The 14,490-nt window shown below is 42.9% G+C and overlaps 2 protein-coding genes across 2 annotated transcripts; both read right to left on the reverse strand.

Annotated features, from left to right (window-relative positions):
• Positions 1-3,556: 3,556 nt before the first annotated feature.
• Positions 3,557-7,739, reverse strand: fam83e (family with sequence similarity 83 member E). Its single transcript, XM_012838543.1, has 3 exons — positions 7,266-7,739; positions 6,619-6,765; positions 3,557-3,685 (listed from the first exon to the last, which is right to left on the reverse strand). The coding sequence occupies exons 1-3, from the start codon at positions 7,737-7,739 to the stop codon at positions 3,557-3,559; spliced, it is 750 nt and encodes a 249-aa protein (XP_012693997.1).
• A 2,089-nt stretch (positions 7,740-9,828) lies between these two features.
• emp3a (epithelial membrane protein 3a) lies at positions 9,829-14,370 on the reverse strand. The gene is made up of 5 exons (XM_012838537.3): positions 14,241-14,370; positions 12,806-12,884; positions 12,342-12,444; positions 11,694-11,834; positions 9,829-10,901 (listed from the first exon to the last, which is right to left on the reverse strand). Exons 2-5 carry the CDS (start codon positions 12,881-12,883, stop codon positions 10,726-10,728), a joined length of 498 nt encoding a protein of 165 aa, XP_012693991.1. The 5' UTR covers position 12,884; positions 14,241-14,370; the 3' UTR covers positions 9,829-10,725.
• Positions 14,371-14,490: the final 120 nt, after the last annotated feature.

The following is a 14,490-nucleotide window of genomic DNA, read 5'->3' on the forward strand; positions in this document are numbered from 1 at the left end:
TGAGATTTAAATACGTGGTCACATGCGGTTCCCAACGGAGTTAGTTCTCCTCGTCATGCGACTGCCTCGTGGGCGACCTCCACTCCTTCTGGAAGTTGAAGGTGGAGCTGCGGGGCCGGTAGGGAGACAAGAAGGTCTTCGGGGGTCTGTTCTTGTCATCCGTTCGATTCTTCATCAGGGCCAAAGCTGGGGTCTGGGGCAGGCCTTCATAACACTGGACAAGGAAAGATAAAGCCTCAAGCATTGCAATTTTGGGGGGCTTTAGCTAAGAAATGATTGAAATTGAATGTCTGTGAACTGCCTCGGTTTAGCATTACAAATGTGATATGACATAATGGTAGGACACTAGCCCAACTGTCATTAGAATCAAATGTGTGACTTCTTTGCTATGTGACTGTAATCTGCGTTGTGTCGACAAGCACAGTCCCATACAGGACTCGAACTCGCAATTTCGCAAATGGAAGGCGGGCGTGTTAGCAGGGAGTCTAAAACCATCGGTGTTAGCGCCTGTCGCTAGTGTGTCTCTTATGGTGTCGAGGAGTGACAACTACAACTACACCCTGAGCTTGGAGTCAAACTAGTTGTGCAGCCACTCACGCTGGTCTGACGGAGGTGTGTGTCGGTGTAGCCCGTGCTCAGATCCATCATAGAGCGGCTGATCTCAGACGCGGCAGGCTTGGGCCCTCGCTTCGGCGCGCTCGAACTCTGCTGGCCCTTGATCTTCTTCATGATATCACTGAGCGAGCTGAAGTTGTCCCATTGCGGTACTCGCAGGATCAGGGGCTTCTGAAGAGGCCGATGAGACAGAGTGAATGAAAACCAAGCAGTGCCCTAGATTGTGTAAATGAAAGCTGAAATACAATGTGAATCTTGAAATTATCAGATTTTTTGAGAGAAATGTGCTCCCATTTCCATTCCTTGATTACTTTCTGGGGGAATGGATGGGTTAGGGTTAGTTGAAATGAGCAAATGTCAGTTGTGTCAGTTTTGAACCCTTACAGTGTGAACTTACAGTGTGCTGGATAACAGATCTATAGAGTCCTAATCAAACTTTCACCTTTGTTTTTCCTGTTTTGGTCTCTGGTTTGGGCACCTCCGGGTTGACCTCATCAAAGATGGATCCCCTTCTAAGTGTGGGCTCCCTTCTGCTGCTGGGGGACTGTGGTGTCGGCCCGGCCCGAGGACTTCTCACCCTCTCGTGTTCACTGAGCTTATCCACGCACTGTCTGTCCTCATCAGACTGTCTGGACAACCTCCGCAGAGCCCTGTGGAAGGGGTAAGGGTCACCAGTAGTTTCAGTTAATGTGTGTGTACTGGTAGCCAGTGGTTAGGGAGTTGTGTAGTGAGCCACCTGACCTGGACTCTTATCCCACCCCCACACCTCAAGTCTGTGTTACATTAACACACATTACATTGCACATTGCACATTGCTCATTCAAATTGCACTCCTGTTTTACATTTTGCATTCTACTTTGCACTTTATTGTTTTTATATTCATTGTTTATATATTTGTATCGTATATATTGTGTGTTTTTTTCTTATGTGTAGTACTTCTTTGTGTTTTTATGTTATGTGTAGTACTTATTGTGTTTTTATGTTTACTGTATGCACCTATACACCAGAAAAAAATCCAAGTAGGTGTAAAGCTACTTGGCAATGAATCCAATTCTGATTCTGATTCTGAGTAAACCTCACTGCCTGACACTTCAAAACATGTGCTAGCTACAGACTCTAGCACCCATAGTATTTAGCCTCCTTAGTAGCATGGCTGCTTTCCGTGTCCAAGGTTGTGAATTTGAGCCTGGTGTGGGACTGTGCTTATCCACATGACACAGGTTACATGTACACCAACACATAAAACACTATTTGTTTTTAAAGACTTGTTTCTGGTTTCTGTTTGGTCTGTATTGCAAAGAGTTTGCTAGACTGCTTTTTTGTTTGTGGGATTTTGCAGGCAATGTGTTGATGGAGTGTACTTAGTGGGTGCCAACTTCTTCACATTACGTCAAGTAAATTCCACACTAACCCTACCATTGCAGTGAAATGTATTACAACACAGATGCACGCATACACGAAAGACAACAATAGCTCGACACTGTGCAGTGGTGAAACAAGTTCCATTAAAAAGGAAGATTTATTCTTATCTTTCGGGGACTTCATCTTTGTCTTTTTACCTTATTTATCCTAACACTGACATGTGTTCTTGTTATGAGGCTGAAACAGTAGGCAACATGTGAAATTGATATTATCAGCAATGTCCTTTTGGGTTCAGTTTTCACCCACAGTAGTTCTTTGTGTACTTACCTGAAACTCATATGATTATCAATCCCTGAAGCTGGATTGGTGCCTATCCTGAAAATGGTTACAATAAAATTTTTGCAGATAATCATAGCATGGGCTACAAATACAACATAACAGAATAAATTATTAAAGGTATCACAAGCTGCTCTTCAAACATTTCATTTCATACTGGGAACATGGTTGCAAAAACACACGTCTGCATTGATGTAGATTTAGTATCTTCCTGAATGTTTTTATAACCAGAGAAACTCTGACAAGTTGGAATGGTGATTCATTCAAATACCATTACATTCTACCATACAATTACAAAACACCTTACCTGCTTTCCTCAAGTGGCTGTACATTAGACCGTGGAACATACTGCTTTGGGATTGGCTTCTCCTCGATAGACCGTGGAACATACTGCTTTGGGATTGGCTTCTCCTCGGAAGACCGTGTAACATACTGCTTTGGGATTGGCTTTTCCTCGGAAGACCGTGGAACATACTGCTTTGGGATTGGCTTCTCCTCGATAGACCGTGGAACATACTGCTTTGGGATTGGCTTCTCCTCGGAAGACCGTGGAACATACTGCTTTGGGATTGGCTTCTCCTCGATAGACCGTGGAACATACTGCTTTGGGATTGGCTTCTCCTCGATAGACCGTGGAACATACTGCTTTGGGATTGGCTTCTCCTCGATAACCAACGGTTCCTCTAATGAGGGCCCACAATACTGCACTGGCCCCTCTATGACCCAAGGCGGGGGGATGCCTGGGATGTCATGGCCCTTCTGAATGAGCCCCAGAGCCTCCCAGTCAATGGGCTTGCCAGTGTAGGACGGCGGGGGGCTGAGGATGCTGTCCGACAGGAAAGGCTTGCCGTAGCTCAGGTCCAGGTTTTTGGGACGGTGCAGCCTGACTGGACCCTCATCTCTCACCATGGACAGGCCTGCCCTACAGGTGTTGGGGACGGGAAGCGAGGCGGCATAAAGGATACGGAATTCCCGGTCAAAGGACTCCACCACCGGGCCACTCATTACCATCACCAGCTGCCGGTGCAGATGGGCATCGGTCCACGTGAGGCTGAGGAGTTGGCAGAGGGTATAAGATGGGAGTGTGGGAACACTGCACACTAAAAATGTGACAAATGATAAACTAAAGGGTTATTTTTGCCGGTAAGCTACTTTCAGTACCGAAAACCTCTTTTGGGGGCATTTTTTGAAGAACCAATGAAGACCTCATTTTATTCAGTAATTTTATTAAGTCAGTTACATCTTACCTGTAACTCCCAACCATCACCTTTTCCAGGTCGACCAGAACAAAATTATCCTTCAGTTCCCCCACGACCATCTTCCCGTCGCGAGAGCAGAAGCTCTTGCCTCCCAGGATACGTACTCTTATGTTCTAAGATGGAGATGACATGAGCATAGTTAGGGTCAACATTAGCCACCCCCACAGACTGGCTTTGATTGTGTGAAAAATAATGACAATGAGCGACAACAATCCAATCCCAGGAAATCATTCCTATTCTGCTCTATTAACTTACCGCTTATTCCGCTCTATTAACTGACCGCTTGTCCCTGTGGGAGAATCCCTGTGGCATTTGCTTCAGGTGTGTTATTCTGAATAACCCAAAGGTGTGTTTTTCAGGGGTCTTTTTCTGAAGAACCCAAATGGAATGTTTTTCAGGTGCCAGAAGGGTAAAGAGGGTCTGGGACTGTTGCCGTGCAGTTATCACAACTTCACAGTTAGGCTCATTCTGGGGGCATGTTGCTAATTTGCTCTGGTGTCACAGTTTTGCTTGGGGTTTCTGTTCATAAATGTTACAGAAAAAATATATAATACAACCACTAAAACCGCTGACACAGGGAGCATTAAGGGCCTTAAGGGCCTTTCTGTGTGGAGTTTGCATGTTCTCCCCGTGTTCACAAGGGGTTTCCTCCACTAAGGACCCCAACAGAAAAAACATGCAAAATAACAGAACACATGTCCATTCCTGACCAAAGATGGACAGTTCACTTCACGTGGTCCCTGGGCGCTACCAGCTGCCCACTGCTCCTGGGGGGTCATTGAGGAAGGACGGTCCAGGATGGGAAAAAGCAGAAAATAAATTCACCGCGACCTCAGGCCTACCTGCGTGTGTGTGTGTGTGTGTGTCCTGTGTCGCCTCCATATATGCACGTGTGTGTTCCAGTGTGTCGTGTGTGCCATTAAAAACCTGACAAAGGTCTTAATTATTATTAAAGAAAAGTACCAGGATTAGGGTTCTTAACTCATAAAAATATATTAATATACTATGCTAATACTATACTACTATATTAACTATAATACTACTATTAATGAACTATTTTGGCAGTTGTGTTGTTAACTAACTTTTAACTTTTATCACTGTAATAACTATGATAACTAAAACTGGAAGAAACCTTAAAGCAACACTATGCAACAATTTGAAACCTTTTGAGGTATGGTTTTATAGGCAACTAGTTTTGGTACCATACTCAAATTCATTTTGATAGCATATGGTCATGTGAAGCACAGATTAACACTTGTGTCTTTCCCACTAGCCATCCAGGATATGCACTATGTAGTTCTGTGTTCCAGGCTGTGTTGGCAAGTTTGTATCAGTGCCAACAGGTCTGCCGATGGTGTTTGCAAGGTTTTTGCATATCTTTTGGGTAGTTAGCTTGCTAGATTTGGAACCAAACTACTTATTGATGCTTTAAGAATTCTTCTGAATTTTCTAGAACATCTCAGATTACGAACTGGCATATCTCTTGTAATCTCTGCACATTGAATGCAACCCTTTCATCACCTCATTGCCAGCGAATGCTGAAGAACCAGTTTAGCCAGCACCGTGCGCAGCCATGTACATTCATGACATTCCTTTCAATAAAACCGATAGTAAAAAAGATACACATTTGTACGGAATATCACACAGTAACGACCTAAGTTTACAAGTTTTCCTCCCTTTTGACAGCCTGTGCAAATGTTTTTGTCGGTTATTATTTTGTTTTGGGTGTTTTTTCATACATTAGTTAGAATGTAAAAAACCTGAGACAGGCAATAATATTATGCAATATTGTATTGCCAGCGTTTTTTAACATAAAAAAACTACATAATGTGCCCTTCTATTATGTAAGTATAAAAAAACTCTGTTATCCCTATTGTGAGTGTGTGTGTGTGTGTGTGTGTGTGCTCAGGTGGGAAACACTATCATATTTCATGGGCTGGAGCACTGTGTCATGTAACTAATAATATATTATACAGATGCATGTAAGATAACCCATAGTTCACTCTCATACAAACAAACACACACACACAGACACACAAGCTCACTTACCAAACATTCATATTGTTCATACTTGCTGATGATAAACATCACTAATTTGGTGGGTCACCGGTTATCATAGGGGTAAACTATTTGTGTGTTGGGAGAACCTAAACTCTAATGGCTCTGTTTTTAAAGGCAAATAATTAGATAATAGTAGCTGGTTCTGAGATGAACCTGGCTCTGATCCGGCCCAGCATCAGCTGCAATCAAAGGCATGGCGGAAGAAATATTAACGGTAAAGTGTCCGGGTCCTGTGATGAGAAGTAGTAGTAATGTAAAATGGTTCTAAGAAACAGACAGGGATTGCTTGGAGGGACATTGGGTATGTGTTTGCCCTAAAGCACTGTATGACGTTTCAGTCGAGATTTTCTCTGGAAATTGATAACTTCTCGCTAAGGTTCTATGCACCCTGGAAGTATGAATGCCCTCTTAGGTATTTACTGTATATGCACACATCACATGCCTTCCTAAGAATGCATTTGCATACTTGTGAGGACAGCCTTATTTCCTTGTGTACAAACTATGTGATATAATCATGACAGTCACTTGTGCAAACACCTGTATCATCTCAATGTAGATCTGCTAGCAGGTAACCTGGCAGTGTGGCACATGTTCTATGCTCTAGACATGAAGGCACATGTTCTATGCTCTAGACATGAAATAAAGTTCAAGGCCATGCAGAGAATTGCTGAGGATCATGGCATTGACTTTCATTCTATTGGACCCTTGCAAGGCATATATTTGAATTATGTAATCCATCTTTTGTTTGTTTGGATATTTCCCTTTTGTCTACAATTTAATACAACTAAGTAAATAGACTTGTCGAGCCAAACAGGGAAAGGCCCAGTAACAATGCAAAGAGCTCTTTATCACCTTATCACTGCCTGAGACATCAGCTTTGTCCCTGTCACCATTTAGGCAACAAATTAGCCCCTGATCTGGGATAGACCCCTGTGGTTCAGTGTATCTGAGTGTGATGTTCAGAAGGAGAGAGCACTGGACTCACTGGATGTCTTAGCTTTTGCGGGGTGAAGTTCTCCTGGAAGGACCTCTGGTTGAGAATGATGTAGACAGGGACGCCTAGCGAAGCGACTGTATGAAGATCGCCAATCACAGCACTGTCTGACAGTCTGTCTGTCACTATGGCAACGACCTGAGAACACAAACAAGACCAGTACAGCATAATGTTACTAATATGTATGTGATGTATAATTGTGAGATTGTGTGTGTTAGAATGATAATCTAAAGGTCACTGAACACACTAAACAGAAGCTGTTGAAATATTGAATGCAAAGTGCATAGTATTTGTAAGTATTGGTGACTAAATCATATACACACATATCTAAGCTGTTCATGATATAAAGGTCATACAACTTATCAGATGAGACCATTGATTGCAGAATAGGCTTTATTTAAATGTGCTAGTTCAGTATGCACAGCAGAATCAGCATCACACAGCATCCATGCAGAGTTAAATTCACACCATGGGTATTAGCCTGGTATTAGCCAATCAAACGTATCGTGTTTTCCGTTCCGGTCAGATGACAAGTTTTAACCAATCAGAGACCAGAATTACTTACTTACTTCCAACCTTACCACCCATTGTCTGGTTACCACCCACCCTTTACCGACAGGTGCATCTCAGTGTCTTACCTGTTTCGCCCCTTGTAGAAGCTTCCTCACCACCTCTCGCACAGGCGGCGCGTCCTCCACCGGTGGGCTGGTGTACACTCTGGCCTGGCCCATGCAGTCCCAACACTCTTTCTCTGGCCAGCCCAGCTCCAGAGGCGGAACAGGGGCGTCAGAGTGCACAGGGAAGTAGATTGCGGAGAAATCGTTCATCTCCTGTCCCTCTCCATCCCCCTGGTAGTCCGCCTCCTCCTCCAGCACCACCTGACTGCTGTGGTAGTCCTGGGCCCAGCCGCTGAGCTGGTTCACCTCCTCGGGCGACAGGAAGGGGTCAAGCCGCTCGCCGTTGAGTTGCATGTAGAAGGCGCCAGACCCGCCGGTCAGCAGGCACTCCAGAGCGCAACGCTCCGACTCACTGTGCAGGAACTGCGGGCAGGCCTCGGTCACCGGCTCAAACACCACATCTTCATCCAAGCTCTGCTCGTGCGAGTTTGACATGGCGACGCTGAACTCCTGCCTCTGCAGGTGGCTACAGCGAACAGACTGTTTGATTAAATGTCAAAGGGGCTGTTGACTATCCAGGAGGTGAGGTGATGGATTCTGCGTTTACATAACTGGTGTGACGGCAAACAGCTGTCACCAGTGAGTGTATTTCTGTTGAAGAATGTTCAGAAAACTATAGTGGCGCCAACACAGTGAGGAGAGAGTGTTCATTCCAAAGACCCGATCATCAGAAACAGCCACGATAAATCCAACAGTGAAACTTCCACGAGTGCTCCATACACTCCCCCCCACCTGTGAAAACATTTAAACAAAACAGAAACTTAGAAAACACTTAAAGAATGTTCCCTGCCCTCCTCAAACAAGTAACACATAACTTATTAACACGGTAGATGAGAGGGCAGATACAACATTTAGTTCAAATCTTACATTAGACAACAAGGAATAGACACACAGAGCTACAGCTTGAGAGAACATCTTACCCATTTCAGTGCTGGACATGTAACAGCTTACTTCTGGTAGGTTGCCGTCTCCTCATCTCCTCCCTTTCTTTAGTCTGTACCTTTTCTAAGACTGACAGATAACCTTTCCGTAACTTGGAAGTCAGTGAAAAATCCTTTTGCTCCGTTCTCATGTGCCGTAATACAACTTTTCAAAAGCCCAAACTGTCCTCAAGTTCCCTCCATAATGGACATATCTAATTTATCCCTAACTAAATGTGAGATGGCTCCCTGTATCACGTCCCTGTGCATGTAGCGTCCTTTCCTCTTTGTGAAGGTGTGAAGTGTGAAGTTAATTTCGCATGTACTGTACAGGGAGGGTTCTCTGTCACTGGTCCTACCAGATGAACTGGTCTGCAGTGAAGACATCCTCCTGGCATCCCTTAGCCACAGCCAATGAGAAGTGGCCCAGAGGCTAGCTCTGCCCTATGAAACCTCTAAGCTTTCCCTAAGGGATGGATTTAATCTCTTTGTAAGGCTGTACGTTTCAGGCTAGTAACCTTTGGATCTTAAAAAGCGTATGGACTTTTAATTTCGACTCTGCAGTTATAAGGTGTGGGTCAGGTGTGGGTATTAAAGGTACAGTGTGTAGGATTTAGGGGGTTCTATTAGCAGAAATGGAATATAGAGTATTCATAATTAGTATTCCGTTGGTGTATAATTACCTGTAACTACCCCCTAGTGGCACTCTACCAGAGGCATTCACCGGTCATGGAAGCCATGCCGGTGGCATTGACCAGTCACAAAACAGACTCTGAAGCACCCCCTTGTGGCACTATGGCATTGGCCAGTCGCCCTCTCTGGTTTTTAGTGTTTACAAAATGTTTTATTGACACCAATTATGCAGTTAAGACATTTATGCAGTTACGACATGCAAGACAAAAGTATGTCAGAACATTATTTACATTTATCATCTGGTGTACAAGAACTGAACGTAACACCACCCCTCTTCCACCCCCCTCCAAATACAAATACACCGTGTGTGTGTGTGTGTGTGTGTGTGTGTGTGTGTGTGTGTGTGTGTGTGTGTGTGTGTGTGTGTGTGTGTGTGTGTGTGTGTGTGTGTGTGTGTGTGTGTTCGCATGTGTGTGTTTGTGTGTGTGTACACAAGTACGCCCTCTGAGGTATGCACACATCACATGCCTTTCTAAGAATTCATTTGCATACTTGTGTGGACAGCCTTATGACCTTGTGTATGAACTATGTGATATAGACATGACAGCCACTGGTGCACACACCTGTATCGTCTCAATGTAGTTCTGCTAAGCAGGTAACCTGGCAGTATGGTACAAATGAAGGTTAAAAGGCCTTTCCATGGGATTAAACATACAAAAACATCTATCGTCAAAGTGTAAATGCGCCCTAAAATGTTTTTTTTTTTTTTATAGCTGTAAACTAAATTATATGACTGAACTGTGATGAAATACATCAATGCTGGTTTTAATATTGACAAAATTACTTTTTTATAAATGTATGGATTTTATGGGTTGAAAATGGCTCAACACGCCATATACTGTTTAAAATCATTCTGAACCTTACAAGGGCGATGCAAGGCCAAGAAAATACAGAAATACAGAGTCAACAAATTTAATTTAATTTGTGTTTATTAGAAAATATATAAAGGTATAAGTGCTGTCATAAGTAGTCATAATACAAGTTGTATAAATGTTACCTTTGTGTACAAAGGCAGAAGAGTGATAGTAAACCAACTTTGGTTTCAACTAGAAGGACTTTTGGAATGTTTCTATCAAAAAACTTTAATAACATAATAGAAATATTCTTTAAACAGTTTCCGTAGGGTAGTCTTAAAATTGGACAAAATTCAACTGACATTTACTTTACATCTGCACGATGAAAGATCACAAGAAAGACAAACATCTTTGTTGAACATGAAATATGTTAATCCTTTCACAGCCACATTAGAGGTCCACTGTTTGGGTTTTGGTGCCTCTTGGCCTACGATAATGACGTCATTTGAAAGGAACAGCATCAACAGTTTGCTCCACATTCTACCTGTGCAATCTGTGCGTAACAGAGGCCTCCAGGGGAGGTGAGTAGCAGAGCAAGGTGCTAACGATAGTAAGGTCATGTGTTCAATTCCTCAAATTCTCACTGAATGAACTGGGAACTAGGCTCAGTACCATATGTGTCAACCCTGTGATTAGTACTCCAATCATCCATGGAGAAGGTTCATGGTTCAAATACGGTGGCAGTGGTGACGTGAATCTTCACTTTTGGTTTTACATGGGTTTTATTTAGTGCTTTTGTTTACATTTGAAGTGACAGAGAAACAAGAAACATACAACACCCACACTGGGAAATGCTGTCGTTCATATAATGCTTTCTCAGTCTAGAAGCATTTTCATTTGTAATAATAAAAAATAAAAAACACCACTTACTGCAGCTTGACTTCATGCCGGAATTCACTGACCCTAAGCTGACCCCACCCCAATGAACTAGTATAGCAGTTACGGGGTTGCTGGTCAAGCCCGCTTCCTCAGATGGACATACAGCACCCCGCTCAGCATCAGCAGGGGCACACATGCCCAGGCCATGATGAAACAGAAGCCAAAGTGGCCCAGCACGACCTCACGGGTGTCCTGAAGTATCTCCTGATGCTGAAACGTGTAGATCACAGCGGCAGCAAACACTGACAGACCTTTAAAAGGGAGACCCAGATGAAGGGACAGTCGCACACTATAAAAACTACAAGTATGAAACACATGGAAACAGCAATATAGAGTGCATTCAGAAAGTATTCAAAGCCCTTCACTTTTTCACATTCTGTTATGTAGCAGCCTTAGATAGCTAGATAGATAGATGGATACTTTATTAATCCCGAGGGAAATTTAGGTCATCCAGTAGCTTATACACTTAACTTAACTCACAAACATACGTACATACACAAATCACAGCAGAAAAACAATACACATAGGGAGAACATGTTCACAGGGAGTGGGGTGTATACAGATATTATACAGATATTACAGTGTGCATTGATTGTGTCAGTGTTGATGTCCACGAGGAAAGTAGTGCAAAGAGTGCAGAGAGATAGTGTTCATGTGCTTGTGTGGATAGTGCAAAGATAGAGTACTTGTGCTTATGCTAACATCTTTTAAAAACAAATTTCCATCATCAATCTACTCGCAATGCCCCATAATGACCCCATGAAGTGAAAACAAATTCAAATGATTTTAGAATAAGGCTGCAATGTGGAAAAAAGCGAAGGGGTCTGAATGTACTCTACCATGGAAAGACACAATTTTGTCAAGGTGATGCATAACTTATTAATGAAGCATCTAATAGCAACACAGCAACTAAAGAGAAATAATCTGAAAATGAGTAAAGTTAGATTTATTTTAAGACTTAAAATTAAAATTAAAATAGCAGATGTTGGTAAGATGTGCACGTACAAAGATGTCTATGGCAAGTGCTTATTCTTTCCCAGTACCTGCGACAATCTGGCACAGGCCTGTCAGGTAAAAAAGGCCTCCTTTGGACATGGTGAAGAGCTGGCCCAGGAACACCAGGAAGGAGATGGAGGAGAAGACCACTCCAAGGATCATCAGAGCCTGGACGGCCTGAAGCCAATCTGGAGGAAGGGGACAGGAACATGTTGAAAAACTACGGAAAACTAAGAATGACTTGTTTACATTATATTCAGCAAATTATTTTAATGATTCTTAGAGTACATACATTAAAATACATCTATCAGTGTGTGTTATTTTAAAGTATTTTATCAATATAAACTAAAGTCCAGGATAGGTGTGACACAAAAGTATCAAAAGGAATCTAAAGGGTATTCACAGCACAGCCAGCGCCAACTTGAGCCTGGCTTACATGTAAACATTTATTTTTTATGTAATACAATACTCATTGAGTTTATTCATAAAAAAGGGGGAAAGTTACTGCACAAGGAGATAAACAGCAAACACAATCCCCTGTAAAAAAAAAAAAAAAAAATCTCCTGATTAGCAACAACAATATCTGATGGAATAATGAGTTTTTCTTTATCCATGTTGAGCAGGATGAGTTTGTGTAAACCATCCCTGATCAGCACAGACAGGGAGGTATGGTAGCATATGCCTGCGGTCCTCACCAGTCTCATTGCGTGAGGAACAGAGCCATGCCTGAGTGGCGTTGTCAAACATGCAGTTGTGCCAGAGGTCTGACGTCTCAATGTCTCCCCACGCCCACCAAGACTGAAGCAGAAACGAGACGTGAAGAACAACACAGGTTGAACAACATGTTTATCAAAGTTAACGCGTATTATTACCTATTACTTTTGCTGGTAACATTCAGCATATGGGCTGATATTATCACACCATGACTTGACAAGTGCCAAATAAATGTCCACAATAACCTGGGATTTTCACAAATAGATGGACACATTTCTAGCACTTCAGCTAAGCATTTAGGGACAAACAAAATAGACAGCTTAAGTGCACATCCTCAGTGTCTTGCCTACATTTAGCCATGTATATAACTGCTAGCATGATAACAACATGTAGGCTTTGTTTCCATGTAACTGTGCTTCTGAGGCTCTAATGCATTGAGGTTTACCTTCTCCATGGTGGCGATGAACAGCATAGCCAAGGTGACCAGGTGCAGCACAACCACAAATATTAACAGGAGAGCCATCCTGAGAGAACAGTGAATGAATGAATGAATCCAAGTAGCAGCTCTGTGCAGACACAAAACAGTTTGATACTCGTTCTCTTCTCTTCTCTCCTCTCTCTCTCTGTCTCTCTCTCTCACTCACTCAATCGGGAAGGAAAAACATGCAGTGGCTTTCATCAAGTTCCCCTACATGGGCAGTTATGGGTTTATCGGTGTCTCCATGACCCATATCAACCAAGGGAATTAACTGAGGCTATCAGCCTGCAGAAGCCTCTGAAGAATGAATCACATCAGCTGTCTTTTACAAGATTGTGTAAACAAGCTCCTGGTCTGTTTATGGCAATTCAAGACTTGAGACACAGTTTTTTTCTTTTTCGTTCTGGTGAACATCAGAGCACTGTCAAGACTGTAGAATACAAAGTTAACAAAGCTATATCAAGTCAAACAAACAAGATCCAGTGTGCCCACAACTCTTTACTCGTTTAAATATTTGTGTGGCTAGCCAGCTAATGGCAAATAAAGTTATTCGCAGAAGGTGAGCATGAACTTAAAACCCACTTTCACTCCAATTTGCAAGTATATTATTTCATAAATGCACAGTCTGCTCTCTGCGGTCTGTGTGTGTGTCTTGAATGTGCCTGTTTCACAGAGATGTGAATGAGGGCCAAGAGTCACAGCATAAGATTTAGACGTCCTCAATTAGGAGGCACACGAGAGAAACCCAGCCCCCAAAAAAAGATTCCACAAACAGCCTTCCCCTGAGCCACCGTTAGAAGGGTAAACACGACTGAACACAAAATCAGTCCTGTGCTATTTCCAAACACTTCAGCCCAGCCAGAGCAGGGCGTGTCTTTTCAGTAATGATCCTTTAGAATGAACGCTTGCATGTGTACCAAAGTTTTTCTCTGGCTGTTTTCAATTAAATAGCCTTTACAAAAGGGAGGTGTGGCCCCAAACTTTAAAACAAAAAATGGTACCTGGTGTGGACTAGAATAACTAGTAATTGGGTGGGATGAGTTCTCTTATCTGTGTATATTATTAAAAAGTAAGAAATGTAACTACTTAGGCCAGAAGAGCATACAGACTATGATTCTGCAAGCAATGTTTTACTAAAGAGCTGCAAGTAAATAGTACACTTTGAATAAAATCATCCTATGGGTATTGCAGGCTCAGAGCTATATCTGCCTCCTTCATCTCCAATGATGTATGCCCAAACATGCTAAACATACATGTGTCTATCTGTGCATCTGCATGTAAACATCCTGACATTCATCGCACTACATTATAGGATCCGAGTTTTGAGTTAACAGCTGAGGCACTCAGTATAATACTATAATACTTTATAAACAACAGACTAGAGAGAGATGAGACTGCCTACCTTCCCAGGCAACTTCACTTCCAAAGCACAACAAATGACAGCTCAGAGGCAACGCATTCATTCCCTCTGTTTCTCTCTCTCTCTCGTTCCCCCTTTCCCTGCTGGTCCTTTTTTTCCCCTAGCAGCAGCCACTCCCCTCCCCCCTTCTTCTCCTTCTCCTCTTTCCTCACTCCGAGGTTTGGGAAAAGACGGCAAGAGGAATGCAGGCCTTGTTGTATCGGGGAGTTTCTCAACGCCCATTTCCGCCAGG

This window comes from Clupea harengus, chromosome 5, assembly GCF_900700415.2.
Source record: "Clupea harengus chromosome 5, Ch_v2.0.2, whole genome shotgun sequence".
Classification (NCBI taxonomy): domain Eukaryota; kingdom Metazoa; phylum Chordata; class Actinopteri; order Clupeiformes; family Clupeidae; genus Clupea; species Clupea harengus.

Coding starts and splice junctions, on each gene's coding strand:
- emp3a (XM_012838537.3), bottom strand. CDS start 12,883: ATGGCTCTCCTGTTAATATTTGTGGTTGTGCTGCACCTGGTCACCTTG. Junction 12,445..12,805: donor TCATCGCCACCATGGAGAAG/GTAAACCTCAAT, acceptor TTTCTGCTTCAG/TCTTGGTGGGCGTGGGGAGA. Junction 10,902..11,693: donor CCTGTGCCAGATTGTCGCAG/GTACTGGGAAAG, acceptor TCCCTTTTAAAG/GTCTGTCAGTGTTTGCTGCC.
- fam83e (XM_012838543.1), bottom strand. CDS start 7,739: ATGTCAAACTCGCACGAGCAGAGCTTGGATGAAGATGTGGTGTTTGAG. Junction 6,766..7,265: donor TTCTACAAGGGGCGAAACAG/GTAAGACACTGA, acceptor TTGTGTTCTCAG/GTCGTTGCCATAGTGACAGA. Junction 3,686..6,618: donor CGCAAAAGCTAAGACATCCA/GTGAGTCCAGTG, acceptor TCTCCATCTTAG/AACATAAGAGTACGTATCCT.